The sequence below is a fragment of the Typopeltis vanoorti genome, chromosome 15, assembly GCF_054136105.1.
Source record: "Typopeltis vanoorti isolate ZY-2024b chromosome 15, IOZ_Tvanoo_1.0, whole genome shotgun sequence".
In the NCBI taxonomy this organism is placed as follows: domain Eukaryota; kingdom Metazoa; phylum Arthropoda; class Arachnida; order Uropygi; family Thelyphonidae; genus Typopeltis; species Typopeltis vanoorti.
This window is the reverse complement of record NC_143563.1, coordinates 103,589,409-103,601,959: the sequence shown is the minus strand read 5'-3', so window position 1 is coordinate 103,601,959 and position 12,551 is coordinate 103,589,409. Positions and strand designations below refer to the sequence as shown.

General features: G+C 33.2%; 1 protein-coding gene across 3 annotated transcripts in view; it reads right to left on the bottom strand.

The window, feature by feature from the left end:
* Positions 1–12,551, bottom strand: part of LOC150099045 (methylosome protein WDR77-like) — a 190,449-nt gene that overhangs the window by 32,971 nt on the left and 144,927 nt on the right. For all 3 annotated transcript variants that reach the window (XM_090405301.1, XM_090405302.1, XM_090405303.1), the window contains exon 9: positions 6,205–6,279. In XM_090405301.1, coding sequence (XP_090261427.1) covers positions 6,205–6,279 — 75 coding nt within the window. The remainder of the gene's footprint in view (positions 1–6,204; positions 6,280–12,551) is intronic.

The window sequence follows — 12,551 nt, the reverse complement described above, 5'->3', positions numbered from 1 at the left end:
CAAGAACGTAATACATGCACAAAGAGCGCCATGATATCTGGAGGGAATTTGTTCTGTAAAAGAAGGATTGTGTCATTGATTGGGACATTCGTAAAGAGGACAGAGACGTCAAAACTAACTAAAAAATCATCTTTTTCTAATGTAATGTCTTATAGAAGGGGGAATGACCTACCAACTCCTTGAGTGTTGCTGCTAATTTCTTGGCTTGGTGATAATTCAGGCTATCTATACCTTCGACTATTGGGCGCAGTGGTGTGTGTTTTGTTTGTGTATCTTTGATAGACCGTAAATTCTTGGGGAATGAGCATAGTGCGGAAGTAATTTTTTGACTTCAGGCCATGTAGTAATTGATTTAAGTAGTTTTATTCAATTGGTTGGGTCACAATTAACAAGTTGGTGTGTATTATTTTCCGAGAATGACCTACCAACTCAAGGAGTTGGTAGGTCATTCCCCCTCCTATATCAGAAACACAACACTTCATAAACATAATCAAAGACATTACATTAGAAAAAGATGATTAATTAGTCAGTTTGACATCTCTGCACTCTTTACAAATGTCCCAGTCAATGACACAATCCTTCTTTTACAGAACAAATTCCCTCCAGATAGCACGGCGTTCTTTGCGCATGTGTTACGTTCTGGTTATTTTGTATGGAAAAACGTTTTCTACCTATAAAAAGAAGGCACAGCCATGGGCTTGCCATTATCTCCCCCCCCCCCATTGCTAACTTTTATATGGAACATTTTGAGCAACATGCTCTAGATTCCTTTCCTTTAAAACCCAAAGTCTGGCTTAGATATGTTGACAATGTTTTCGCGATCTGGTCCCATGGCCACCAGACACTTTCCTTAGCCACCTAAACAAACCAACACAAATGCATAAGTTCACAATTGAGAGTGAAAAACAGAACACACTTCCGTTTCTAGATACACTTGTCACACATCTTCCTTCTGTCAGACTTTCCTTCACTGTTTACCAGAAACCGACACATACTGGCCAATATATACACATAAACGCATACCACCACCCAACACAAAAACTAAGTGCCATTCATACTCTAAAACACAGGGCCTTGAAGATCTGCTCCAATGAACATGCACTGAAAGACGAATTTAAAGTTATCAGCAGTACTTTTCTAAAAAATGGTTATAGCCAAAACACTATTAACAAAATGCTCTACAAGACCTCAATAAAAAGCAAAGATAAACCAGACTACAATAAAACTATAACTTCCGTGCATTAAACGGACATTAAAATTAAAAAAGCTTGCTCAATTCATCCAAAGACCCACTCACATCTGCTGGTCCACCCTGGAGTATACCATATTTATTGCACCTGTAATATTATATACCATATATAGGGGAAACAGGATGCACAATTCCTATCAAAAAAGGAACATAAATGACACATTAAATATAATAACTATGGCGAAGCTGGCCTTTCTGATCATGCTCTGAACACTTTACATGGAATTGACTGGAAAAGCACCAGTTGTTTACATCACACCAAAACATGGTATGAATGCAATGTTAAGGAAGCCTGTGAGATTCTTATCAACCACTCCAATCTGAACAATAATGATGGTCTAAAAATCCCAAGCATATGGAAGGCACATGTTCTACCCACGGAACCTTTCTCTCTAAGAGTTAACTATAAACAGGACTGTAGATAATCTAGTATCCTAAATCAAAAATAACAATTGTAATGTTAAAAATAGGACATCATTGTTACTGAAGAAGAGCATCTATAAGAAAGAATGTTTTTCCCATGTTATCTTAAATAGAATTCAGCTTTGATGTAGTTTCTAAATAATTAATTTGTAATTTTTTTTTCCACTAGAGGTCATGCCAGTAGAATAACCAGTAGATCAAATCATTGTTTCTTTAGCTTACTGTGTGTAATGTAACTCAGCTTGTCCTTGTATATACTCCAGATGATGATCTTAATATGAAGATCCAAAACGTCAGGAAATTAAAAGTTATTTATAACACGGTTGAAAAGTCCATAATTTCTAAAATGAATGCTGATCACCGTGCAACACTAAAAGAAAGGAATGACTACATTTTGGCAATAATATATAGAGGACTGGTCAATTATATGAAATACATGAGTAAAAACTCAGTGGTGAGAAGTTTAGCCACACATGCTAGAAACAATTCCCAGAACACTGCATAGAGATCAGCAATCATGCTTTCTTGCAAAAGTGAAAAACTGCACTAAACAATAAGAATGGCTTTAAAGCTATTCTTATTAAAAGAGTGAAAAATTAAAATTGGTAAACTGAAAATGTTTTAGTAAAAAATTTAGCTCACATTTAAGTTGAAGTGTTGTTTAACTCAAATTTTAACAAAATGTTCTCTAAAAGAGTTATTAAAAGTTGCTGAATATGGCTTAAGAAGTACTCATTCCAGGCTGAGATTAGACTTTATATACTGAATAAGGATTCGTGGACCAACAGGGCAATCATCTTGATTGTAAGGGAAGCGGCACTCCCATGGACCCCTAGCTGAATCTATCCTCTCCTTCTTCTACTTTGAGGAAGACCCACTTACTCTAATCTTGCCTATAAAGCCTTATCAGCCAACTCTTCTTACTTTATGACCCTTGTGCTATTAGAGTACTCGAGGGCCATGGGGGTCTTTTCATTTCTGGCTTTACAACTATGTCCTCTCTATAAACTTTACTATATTTCTTCTGTAATCTACCCTTTCCCCTTCAATATACCCTATTCCTCCTATGGGTTTAAATTCAGAAGAAGACGAGTTCAGAAGCCTTAAGGTAGCAGCCCTACCACTGGACTATTCCATCGTTCAGTGGTAACTGACATGGAGAACATAACCATACTTGTAAGCTGACAGAAAAAGATAATCGGATTGAATCTATGGGAAATGACCCTGGAATGGAAATGGGAAAATGAAAATGGAAACAAAATATAATACACATAGCAAACTGGAATGTAAGAGGAATAGCATATAAAGAAATAGAATTAGACCAGTTATTAAATGAAAGAAATTTTTAAATAGCAGTAATCACTGAAACAAAAAAGAAATTAAAAGGAACTATGAGAACTGAAAATTTTAATGTGATATACAGTGGAGTCGACAGAGACCAAAGAGCACAAGCAGGAGTCATGATTTAGATTCATAACTCCCTTTCAAAACAGTTAAAATATTATAAATTATGGAATGAAAGAATAATAGAAGCTAGAATAAAAATAGATAGAGGCTATTTAACAATAATTGGTTTATATGCCCCAGAAGAAGGAAGAGAACAGGATAATATTGATTTTTATAATCACCTGCAAAACATATATAATAAAATAAATAAAAATGATTACATAATTTTAGCAGGAGACTTAAATGCAAGAATTGGAAACACGAAAATTAATAATAATATAGGAATACATGGAGAACACACTCTAAACAGAAATGGTAAAAATTTGATTGACTTTGTAGTTTATAATAACCTAAAAATAATGAATTCCTTCTATAAACATAAAGACATACATAAATATACTTGGGCAGCAAGAGGATGGAAATCAATATTAGATTACTTCATATTAAATGAAAAGACATCAAAATTTTCACTAGATGTTAGAGTTCACAGAGGATATGAAATAAGCAGTGACCACTTCCTTGTTAAAATAAAATTAAGATTACCACCTAAATGGCTACAAGTAACAAGAACAGAAAGAAAAATTGAAACATTTGTTTATAAAACTAGACTATTGAATGACACAAATGTACAATGGCTATATGAACAAAGAATTAACCAGTTTCTAGATAAAATAAAACAAAATAAAGAAATAGAAATAGAATGGCTTAATATAAAAACGATACTAAATGCAGCAGCAAATGAAAGCTTAGGAAAGACCAAAAAATTCAATAAAAGAAAAAAACTGAAGATCTGGGATGATACAATAAAGAAATAATCAAAAAGAAAAAACAAACCTATCACAAATGGTTAAGCAGTAAAAGATTAGAAGATGAAAGAGAATATAAAAGAATAAGAGCCATAGCTAAAAGAGAAGTCAGAAAAAGACATAGAGAATCATGGAATAAATTTGTTTCTAATTTAGAACATGATTTATATAAAATAAGACCCAATGTATATACGATTTTGAAACACCTAAATGCAGATACCAAAGAAAACATAAAATTAAACACTGAATTAGAAGAATGAAATTAGAATAATTTCTAAATTACTACACAGAACTGTGGACAGACAAATATTTTAAAAAAGACAACTAGCAAACAATTAACGAAAATGAAAAGGAAATAACTGAAGAAGAATTAGAAATCAGCCTGAAAGAAACAAGAAACGGAAAATCACCTGGAGAAGATAAGCTAGGTTCAGAACTATATAAATACGCAGGAACAAGATTCAAAGGAAGACTCTTATTATTTTTAAATAAAATTTACTCAACTGGTATCCCCCCAATAGAATGGAAAAAAGCAATTGTGATTCCTATCTTTAAGATAGGAATCACAATTTCTAGGTAATAGAGATGACTCTAAAAACTATAGAGATATCAGTATACTAAATTCATGTTACAAAATATATAGCAGAATCTTAAATAACAAACTAATGAAATATTCCGAAAACTTTATTCTAGAGGTACAAAATGGATTTAGAAAAGGACGATCATGTATAGACCCAGCCTTCTGCCTAAAATTAATAATAGAGAAATGAAGAGAATATAATTTAGAAACACATATTGCATTTATTGACTTTGAAAAAGCATTTGACAAAGTTAAAAGAAACATATTATTTAACATATTAAAAGAAAGACAAATACCAAATAATATCCTAAAAGCTGTCACAAGTATATATGAAAATAATCAAATACAAATAAGATTAAATCACGAGCTATCATATACAAGAGAGATAAACCAAGGGGGTCCGACAGGGATGTCCCCTCTCAGCAACTCTTTTTAATATCTACTTAAATGAAATAATAATAAAATGGAGTAAAAATTTACTACAAGGAATTAAACTTTCACCTACAGTTAAATTAAACACTCTCCTCTTTGCAGACGACCAAATAATAATTACAAATTCTGAAGATAACTTACAGAAAGCTATTTTAAATCTAAATGAGATATCCAAAGATTATGGTATGATAATATCAACGGAAAAATCAAAAACTATGGCCTTTAAAGGACAAGATCCAGCAAGAACTAAAATAGTATTAGATAACAAGATCTTAGAACAGGTGAATTCATTTAACTACCTAGGATGTATGATCACTTATGAAAATGAAAAAGATAAAAACATAAAAATTGCAAAATATTTAAAAATAACAGGAGTAATTAACTCTATATTTAAACCAAACCTAGTTCAAAAACAAACCAGGTTAAAAGTATACAATACAGTAGCCCTACCGGTCTTAATGTATGGAAGCAAAATCTGGACAATAAAACAAAAAGACAAACAGAGATTAACAACAGCAGAAATGAAGTTTATGAGAAAAACTGCAAAGTATACCTTATTTGATCACAAAAGAAACGAAGATATTATGAAAGAATTAAACCAAGAACCAGTAATTGAAAAAATTTAAAAATATAAACATAAATGGATGGAACACGTTCAAAGAATGAAAACAGAAAGATTGCCAAAACAAGCCTTAAAGTACAAGCCATTAGGAAAAAGAAAACAAAGACGTCCTCTTAAACGATTACTTCTAAGGCCGGAACAGGCCATACTAGGCCTAAATCCTTGATACGTATGATGATGATGATGACAATAAGAATGGCTTTAGAGCTATTCTTATTAAAAGAGTGAAAAATTAAAATTAGTAAACTGAAAATGTTTTAGTAAAAAATTTAGCTCACATTTAAGTTGAAATGTTGTTTAACTCAAATTTTAACAAAATGTTCTCTAAAAGAGTTATTAAAAGTTGCTGAATATGGCTTAAGAAGTACTCATTCCAGGCTGAGATTAGACATCCTCACACAGCACAACATAAATATGGTAGCATTCTCATGAATGAAATAGATGACCTTTGAATTTTAAGTTAGTATTTCGTGATTTACCATTTGATTATGCATGCAATACTTATGCAGTCAAGTCAAGTGTGAACTGGGGGAATATTTTTGTGTGGACAGCAGTATTCTAAGTAATACTATGATGATGATGATACTATCACTTTTATCAAAATACTAAGCACAGCACATATAACAAAATCCAACTGTTTACTTACATAGATTCAGCTCTATCCTTACCAACTTCAGTAACTCTAACAGTATTATCACCAGCACAAGATGCCAACAAAGAACTGCAAAATAAATTTAGAATACACAAATGTGAAATGAAATTATAAAACAGATAGTGTTTAAATTCAAGTGTATGTGTAATAGTGAAGCTAATTACAATAACTGGTTAATTTTGGAATCTTTAATTCAAACAAATCATTTGAATTAAAGATTCCCAAAGTTAACCAATTATTGAGAGAAACAAAGACAGTAGCTGCAAATATATTACTTTAAAAAATATGACAAAAAAATAGCAAAATTTACCAGGTATTGGAGCTAACTTATCTCCAACCAGACACTAAGTTATTAAAAGACTAACATAAAATTTTAATTAATACTGAAGAGTAATTTAAGAAATACTTGGTTGTATACATTTGGATGGCAAAGATGACAAAATATTTGGAGTCAAACTTGACTGACCCAAGAACAAGTGATAAGAGAATGATAATTATACATAAATAAGACCAGTAAACAAGATATATGATGAATCAATTAAACTATGTTAAGTTGTCTGTATTTATAGCTATTATATCAATGCTCTATATTTAATTATATCCTTTCTTACTTCAACCTCTTCTATCAAAATCCTACTGCTTGCGCCATTATGCTATGTCGCTGTGCCATTGTTATGTGGCCTTTCTCTTTTATATATTGTTGTGTTTCCTTTTATTCTTTTATTATCTTATTCTTATTTTAACTTTTATCACATCTTAGTGTTAATGTTATCAAATTCTTATATTCCTTCTCTTATCATATACTTATCGTTGGGTCTGTGCCTTTGCTCTATCATACTATTCTTTATTCACTTTATTTTGTTCCTTACGTAATTTAACTTTCTTAGGGCCCCCAGAACTACCTGTTCCCTGAACACTATGAGCTATCCTATTCACTCAGGCAAATTTATTTACTGCGCCAGCCTGGGCCTTAAGGGTAGAGTTAAACTCAGCCTCAGAATAGTCATAAGATATCAGGTGCTACTAATAATCTTAGCTAAAATTCAGAAGCCTTAGGTTTCCTAGTTTATTGCAGTCGTGCACTACTACTCTTAATTGGGATATCCCCACGCACACATACAATCACAGGTTCGTATTTTATGAAGGGTCAGTCAGCATGATCAGAAATACAGACATGTAAAGTATCAAGAAAATTTAATGAACTCATTATGCAATGCAATACAAAATTAAGACAATTATTAATTCTAATTTAAACTTCTACTTTTCTCTCACTCTCTTGTTCTTAAAATAATTAAGCATTGATTTCTAAATGTTAACAAATTAAATATTTCAACAGATTTTACATTCTTATCTACAACTCAATTTGGTCACTTACGCATTTAGCACATTGATAATCTTTCTCGAATGAATTACGACAAAATCTCTATCTAACTGAAAGGAACATAGGTAAAACTATTTTTAATTTGACTTTCTTCAATGAATATAATTTGATCTTACACTTTGTATATTATAAAACATAAATCAAACTTTGTAGCACAAAGTTCAATTTATTTTTTTCATTAATAACACAGTCCAACACAATTTTTGCTGACTTCAAATATCAAACCCATTTTTCTCTATCACATCAGGTTTTTCCTCCATGGCATTTTCTTTTTGCTAATTTGTAAGTTTTTGATCGTTTTAAGGAGGCAGTACTATTTAGAGGATCAAAAAAAATCGATTTTTTAATATTATTTTCTGAAAGTATGTACTTTTAAAAATCTGTTCCTAACTTTTTATCAAGAAATTCGAAAAATTCCCGAAGATATAGCCTATTATTCAAAGCGGTGTGCAGATCAGAATCGGAGCGCTCACCGCTTGTTAGTAAACGAATAAATGCGTAAGAACCTGCAACGGCACGTACTGACGCTTTGAATGCGAGAGAGACCGATAATTAGATACATAACTACTTACCAATATTCATTAAAAATTACAAGAATATTTATAAAAAAATAACAATTTTACTTGCACATGAGTTTCAGGGAATAAATTTTTGTTTGTAGCAATTTCTGCTGTGTGTTCTGTTTTGGCAATCCCTTTGAATACTCCAACAGTAGTCGGCCATCATGTGAGAATCCCATCTTCCTTGGTACCGATCTTCCATAGTTTTTAAGTCTTGATGCAATCTTTCGCCTTGTTCATCGCTTACAGCACCTAAATTCTCTGGAAATCTATCAAGATGACTGTATAGGAAATGAAGCTTTATGCTCATGTTGCAACCCAGGCGCTGGAAATTTTCAAGCATTGTTTCCACTAGATCTTTGTAATTGCACGCTTTTTTGTTTCCAAGAAAATTATTTGCAACCATCGTAAATGAAGTCCAGGCCTCTTTCTCAATTTCGTTCATAGAGTTGATGAAATTTGGCTCTCTCATTAAAGTTCTAATTTGCAGTCCATCAAATACACCAGCTTTAATTTTTTCATAACTAAGTTGTGGAAATTTTTCACATATGTATTGGAAACAGTCACCTTGTAAATCTAAAGCTTTAACATACTGCTTCATAAGACCTAGTTTGATGTGTAGAGGTGGAAAAATGATTTCTTCTCTGTCGATTAAAGGTTGATTTATAACATCCTGTTCTCCAACATTTAAGGATATTCTAAGAGGCCAATGTTTCTGACTCCAGTGTTGGTTTCTAGTTTGACTATCCCAGAAGCATAGAAAACACGGAAACTTTGTATATCGAAAGCCAAGTAAAAAGTTCACCATTTTAAGATCCACACAGATGATCCAGTTATGGTCTGTATATTTTAATAACTTCAGAACCATTTTAATGTCCTCATATGTTTCCTTTAAGTGGAATGAATAGCCAATAGGAATTGAGCCATATACATTCCCATTGTGTAGTAAGACACACTTGAGACTTCTGCTTGAACTGTCAATAAATAAACACCACTCATTTGGATGATATTGTACAACACTCATTTCAGTTAGTAAACCTGACACATTGTTACAGTAAACAAAGCCACAACCGTGTTTACAATATTGTACAAGATTACTTTCCCGGCTATGATAAAAAGTTATCTTCGTATCTTGCTCCAGTAAGTTTCTTTCATTTAATCTTAAAGCTAACAATTCCAATGATTCCTTTGATAGGTCCAAATCTTTTACTAAGTCATTCAATTCCACTTGAGTAAAACGTTGCAGTCCAGAACTAGAAATTAAATTTTCATTGTCTAAATCAACATCCGGGTCTTGCTCCTCAAGAACATCTGGCATATCCCGATCATGCTCGTTCTCAAGTAAAGGAAGTCCTTTATAAATTGGCACAGTTATTTCATTGGAATGAGCAAGTGGCCAAATCGCTGAGACGAGATTTGGATACACAATTTTTTTCTTATTCTTCTTATTATAACCAGAAGTCTGAACTAAACAAAAATAGCAATCATCTACGTGATTTTTTGGTTCACGCCAAATCATTCGAATGCCAAAAGCTAATTTTTGGCATTGTCCCTTGCTCCACTGTCGTAAATTTTCTGCACATGACTTATACACTTTATTTGGAACACATGACTTGTCCTGATCTGCAATTTTTACGTTAAAGCATGCACTTTCTTAACGAAATCAGTGATATTTGTCCTTTGACTGGGAACAGTAAAGCTGCCACAAATGTAGCAGAAGGAATCTACACTATTGACACAATTTCGGGTAGTAGACATGATGTATTTTCTTCACTGCCGACTAACATGCAATTAACAAGACAAAAAAAAACCAGAGACTTTATTGAAACATTATATGCACTCATCATACTTTCACGATCGATTAACGACTGACTGATTTCGATCGTTCTTTGTCCGCTATGACGCATATAGCATTCATCTGTTTTAGGCAGTTGTCATCGCCTAAATGGTTATCGGCCTCTCTCGCATTCAAAGCGCCAGTACGTGCTGTTGCAAGTTCCTACACATTTATTCGTTTACGCGCGAGCGGTGAGCGCTCCGATTCTGATCTGCGCACCACTTTGAATAATAGGCTATATCTTCGGGAATTTTTCGAATTTCTTGATAAAAAGTTAGGAACAGATTTTTAAAAGTACATACTTTCAGAAAATAATATTAAAAAATCGATTTTTTTGGTCCTCTAAATAGTACTGCCTCCTTAAAACTATCAAAAACTTACAAATTAGCAAAAAGAAAATGCCATAGAGGAAAAACCTGACATAATAGAGAAAAATGGGTTTGATATTTGAAATCAGTGCACCCAAATTAGTAAAAAAGAAGTGTCAGATCATAATCAGCAGAAAAAAAAATATTTTTTTTGGCCAGTGTAATCAACCTCCCCACCCTAAAACACACACACACATTATCAAGAACTGATGATCTGATGCCATTGTAAAATCTTGTATAGAAGGAATTTTGTATAAAATTCTTATATACTGATTTTTTTTGATTATTTGAGAGAGAGAGAGAGAAAGTCAATGCAGAACACTTGTAGTTAAATTAACAATTTTTCATAAGTGTTTTATGTAATCTGGTAAAATATTAGAATGAATTACTAAGTTATTTGACCGCTAGTATTGTACAAACAAAGAGATAGCCCAGACAGAATTAGAATGTAGACCTGAGGCTATCACCAGGTGCGAAGGTCAGCGAGTTACTGGGTTTTTCGCACCATGACTGAGCGATTTTTCATCATCATCAAATTCCTGCCATGTACCCTCAAGGTGTGTACAGGATATGACAGTATTACATGAAAAAATTACATCATTACTAACTTCCTATCTACAATTTTCCTCCAAATCAGTCTGTTACTTATCAAGACTCCAACATTATCAGATCTTATATTTCTATCGTCTAAGGCACTTTGTACCGTATCAATCCACCTATCTTAGTCTTCCTCTGGGTCGTTTTCCTGCCAACCTGGCAGAGAACACTTGTTTTGCTAATCTATCCTCTCCCATTCTATTTAAGTGACCACACCACCTGAGATTAGCTCTGCTAACGCATTCCTGGATGCTGACAATATCAAGTTATTTCCTAATATCCTCATTTTTAATATGATATTGCCATTGATGCCATCTGTTCACGCCTCTAATCTTTCTCAGGACTCTCATATCTGCGGTCTCTAGTCTTTGGTCAAGTGTTTTACTTCTGACCCAGCTCTCAGATCCATAAGTTGAAACTGGTTTGAACACTGTCTTGTATACAGCTAATTTAGTGTTCCGACTAATTTCTCTCTTATTCCATATGAATTTAGTCAATTGACTTCCCACCATACCAGCTTTGCTGATTCTGTTGTCTATATCCATATTTAATTTACCATCTTCAGTAAAAATCGTGCCTAAGTAGCTGAAATGTTTTACTTGTTCCACAGGTTCTCCATTCACAACACAATTGACATTTTCAATGATTCTGCCTATTTTCATTGTCTTTGTCTTTTTATTGCTGACCGTCATACCATATCTATTACAACAGTTATTCAATTTAGTCAGGGAATCTTGCAGACTTGTAGCGGATTTATTTAGAAGTATAACATCGTCTGCATAAAGCAAAGAGCTGACATTAACATCTCCAATTTTGATATCAGGTTTAATACCACTTTCCTTCATAATGTGATCCATATAGATAATGAATAACAGAGGGGATAATGTACATCCTTGTCTCACACCAGATTTAACATTAAACCATCTTCCTGTACTTCCTTCAATTCTAACTGCTGACTTACAACTCAAATAAAGACTAAGTATTGCTTGATATAATGCCCCACTGACACCATATAACTGCAGCGTATTGAATAGCTTCTCCCTTGGCACCTTGTCATATGCCTTTTCCAAATCGACAAAACTTAAGTATAGATCTTTGTTATATTCCCATGCTTTCTCGACTATTTCTCGTAAAGTGAAGATCTGATCCTGACAGCCTCTATTTGGCCTGAATCCAGCTTGTTCTTCACCAAGCTTTTCTTCCACAATTCTTCTCAACCGTTTCTCAAGTATACTTGCATAGATCTTGCCAGGAACACTCAGTAGGGAAATATCTCTGTAATTCTCACATTCAGTTTTATTTCCCTTTTTATATATGGGTACTATGCGAGCTCTACTCCAATCATCGGGAATTCGTCCCTCTGTCCAGGCTTTCTGAACTATGCAGTGCAGCCACTGTAAGACTTTTATACCACCATACTTCAGCATTTCTGGTCGAATATCATCTACTCCTGCTGCCTTTCCACATTTCAAGCCTTTGATGGCTTTTTCTACTTCAAGTATGGATATGTATTCCTGACTGTATGCCTGGTCAGTGTTTTTTATCACTGTGCTGTCATCACTGCTTGTTTCATTTAGCAGTTTTTCAAAGTAATTACT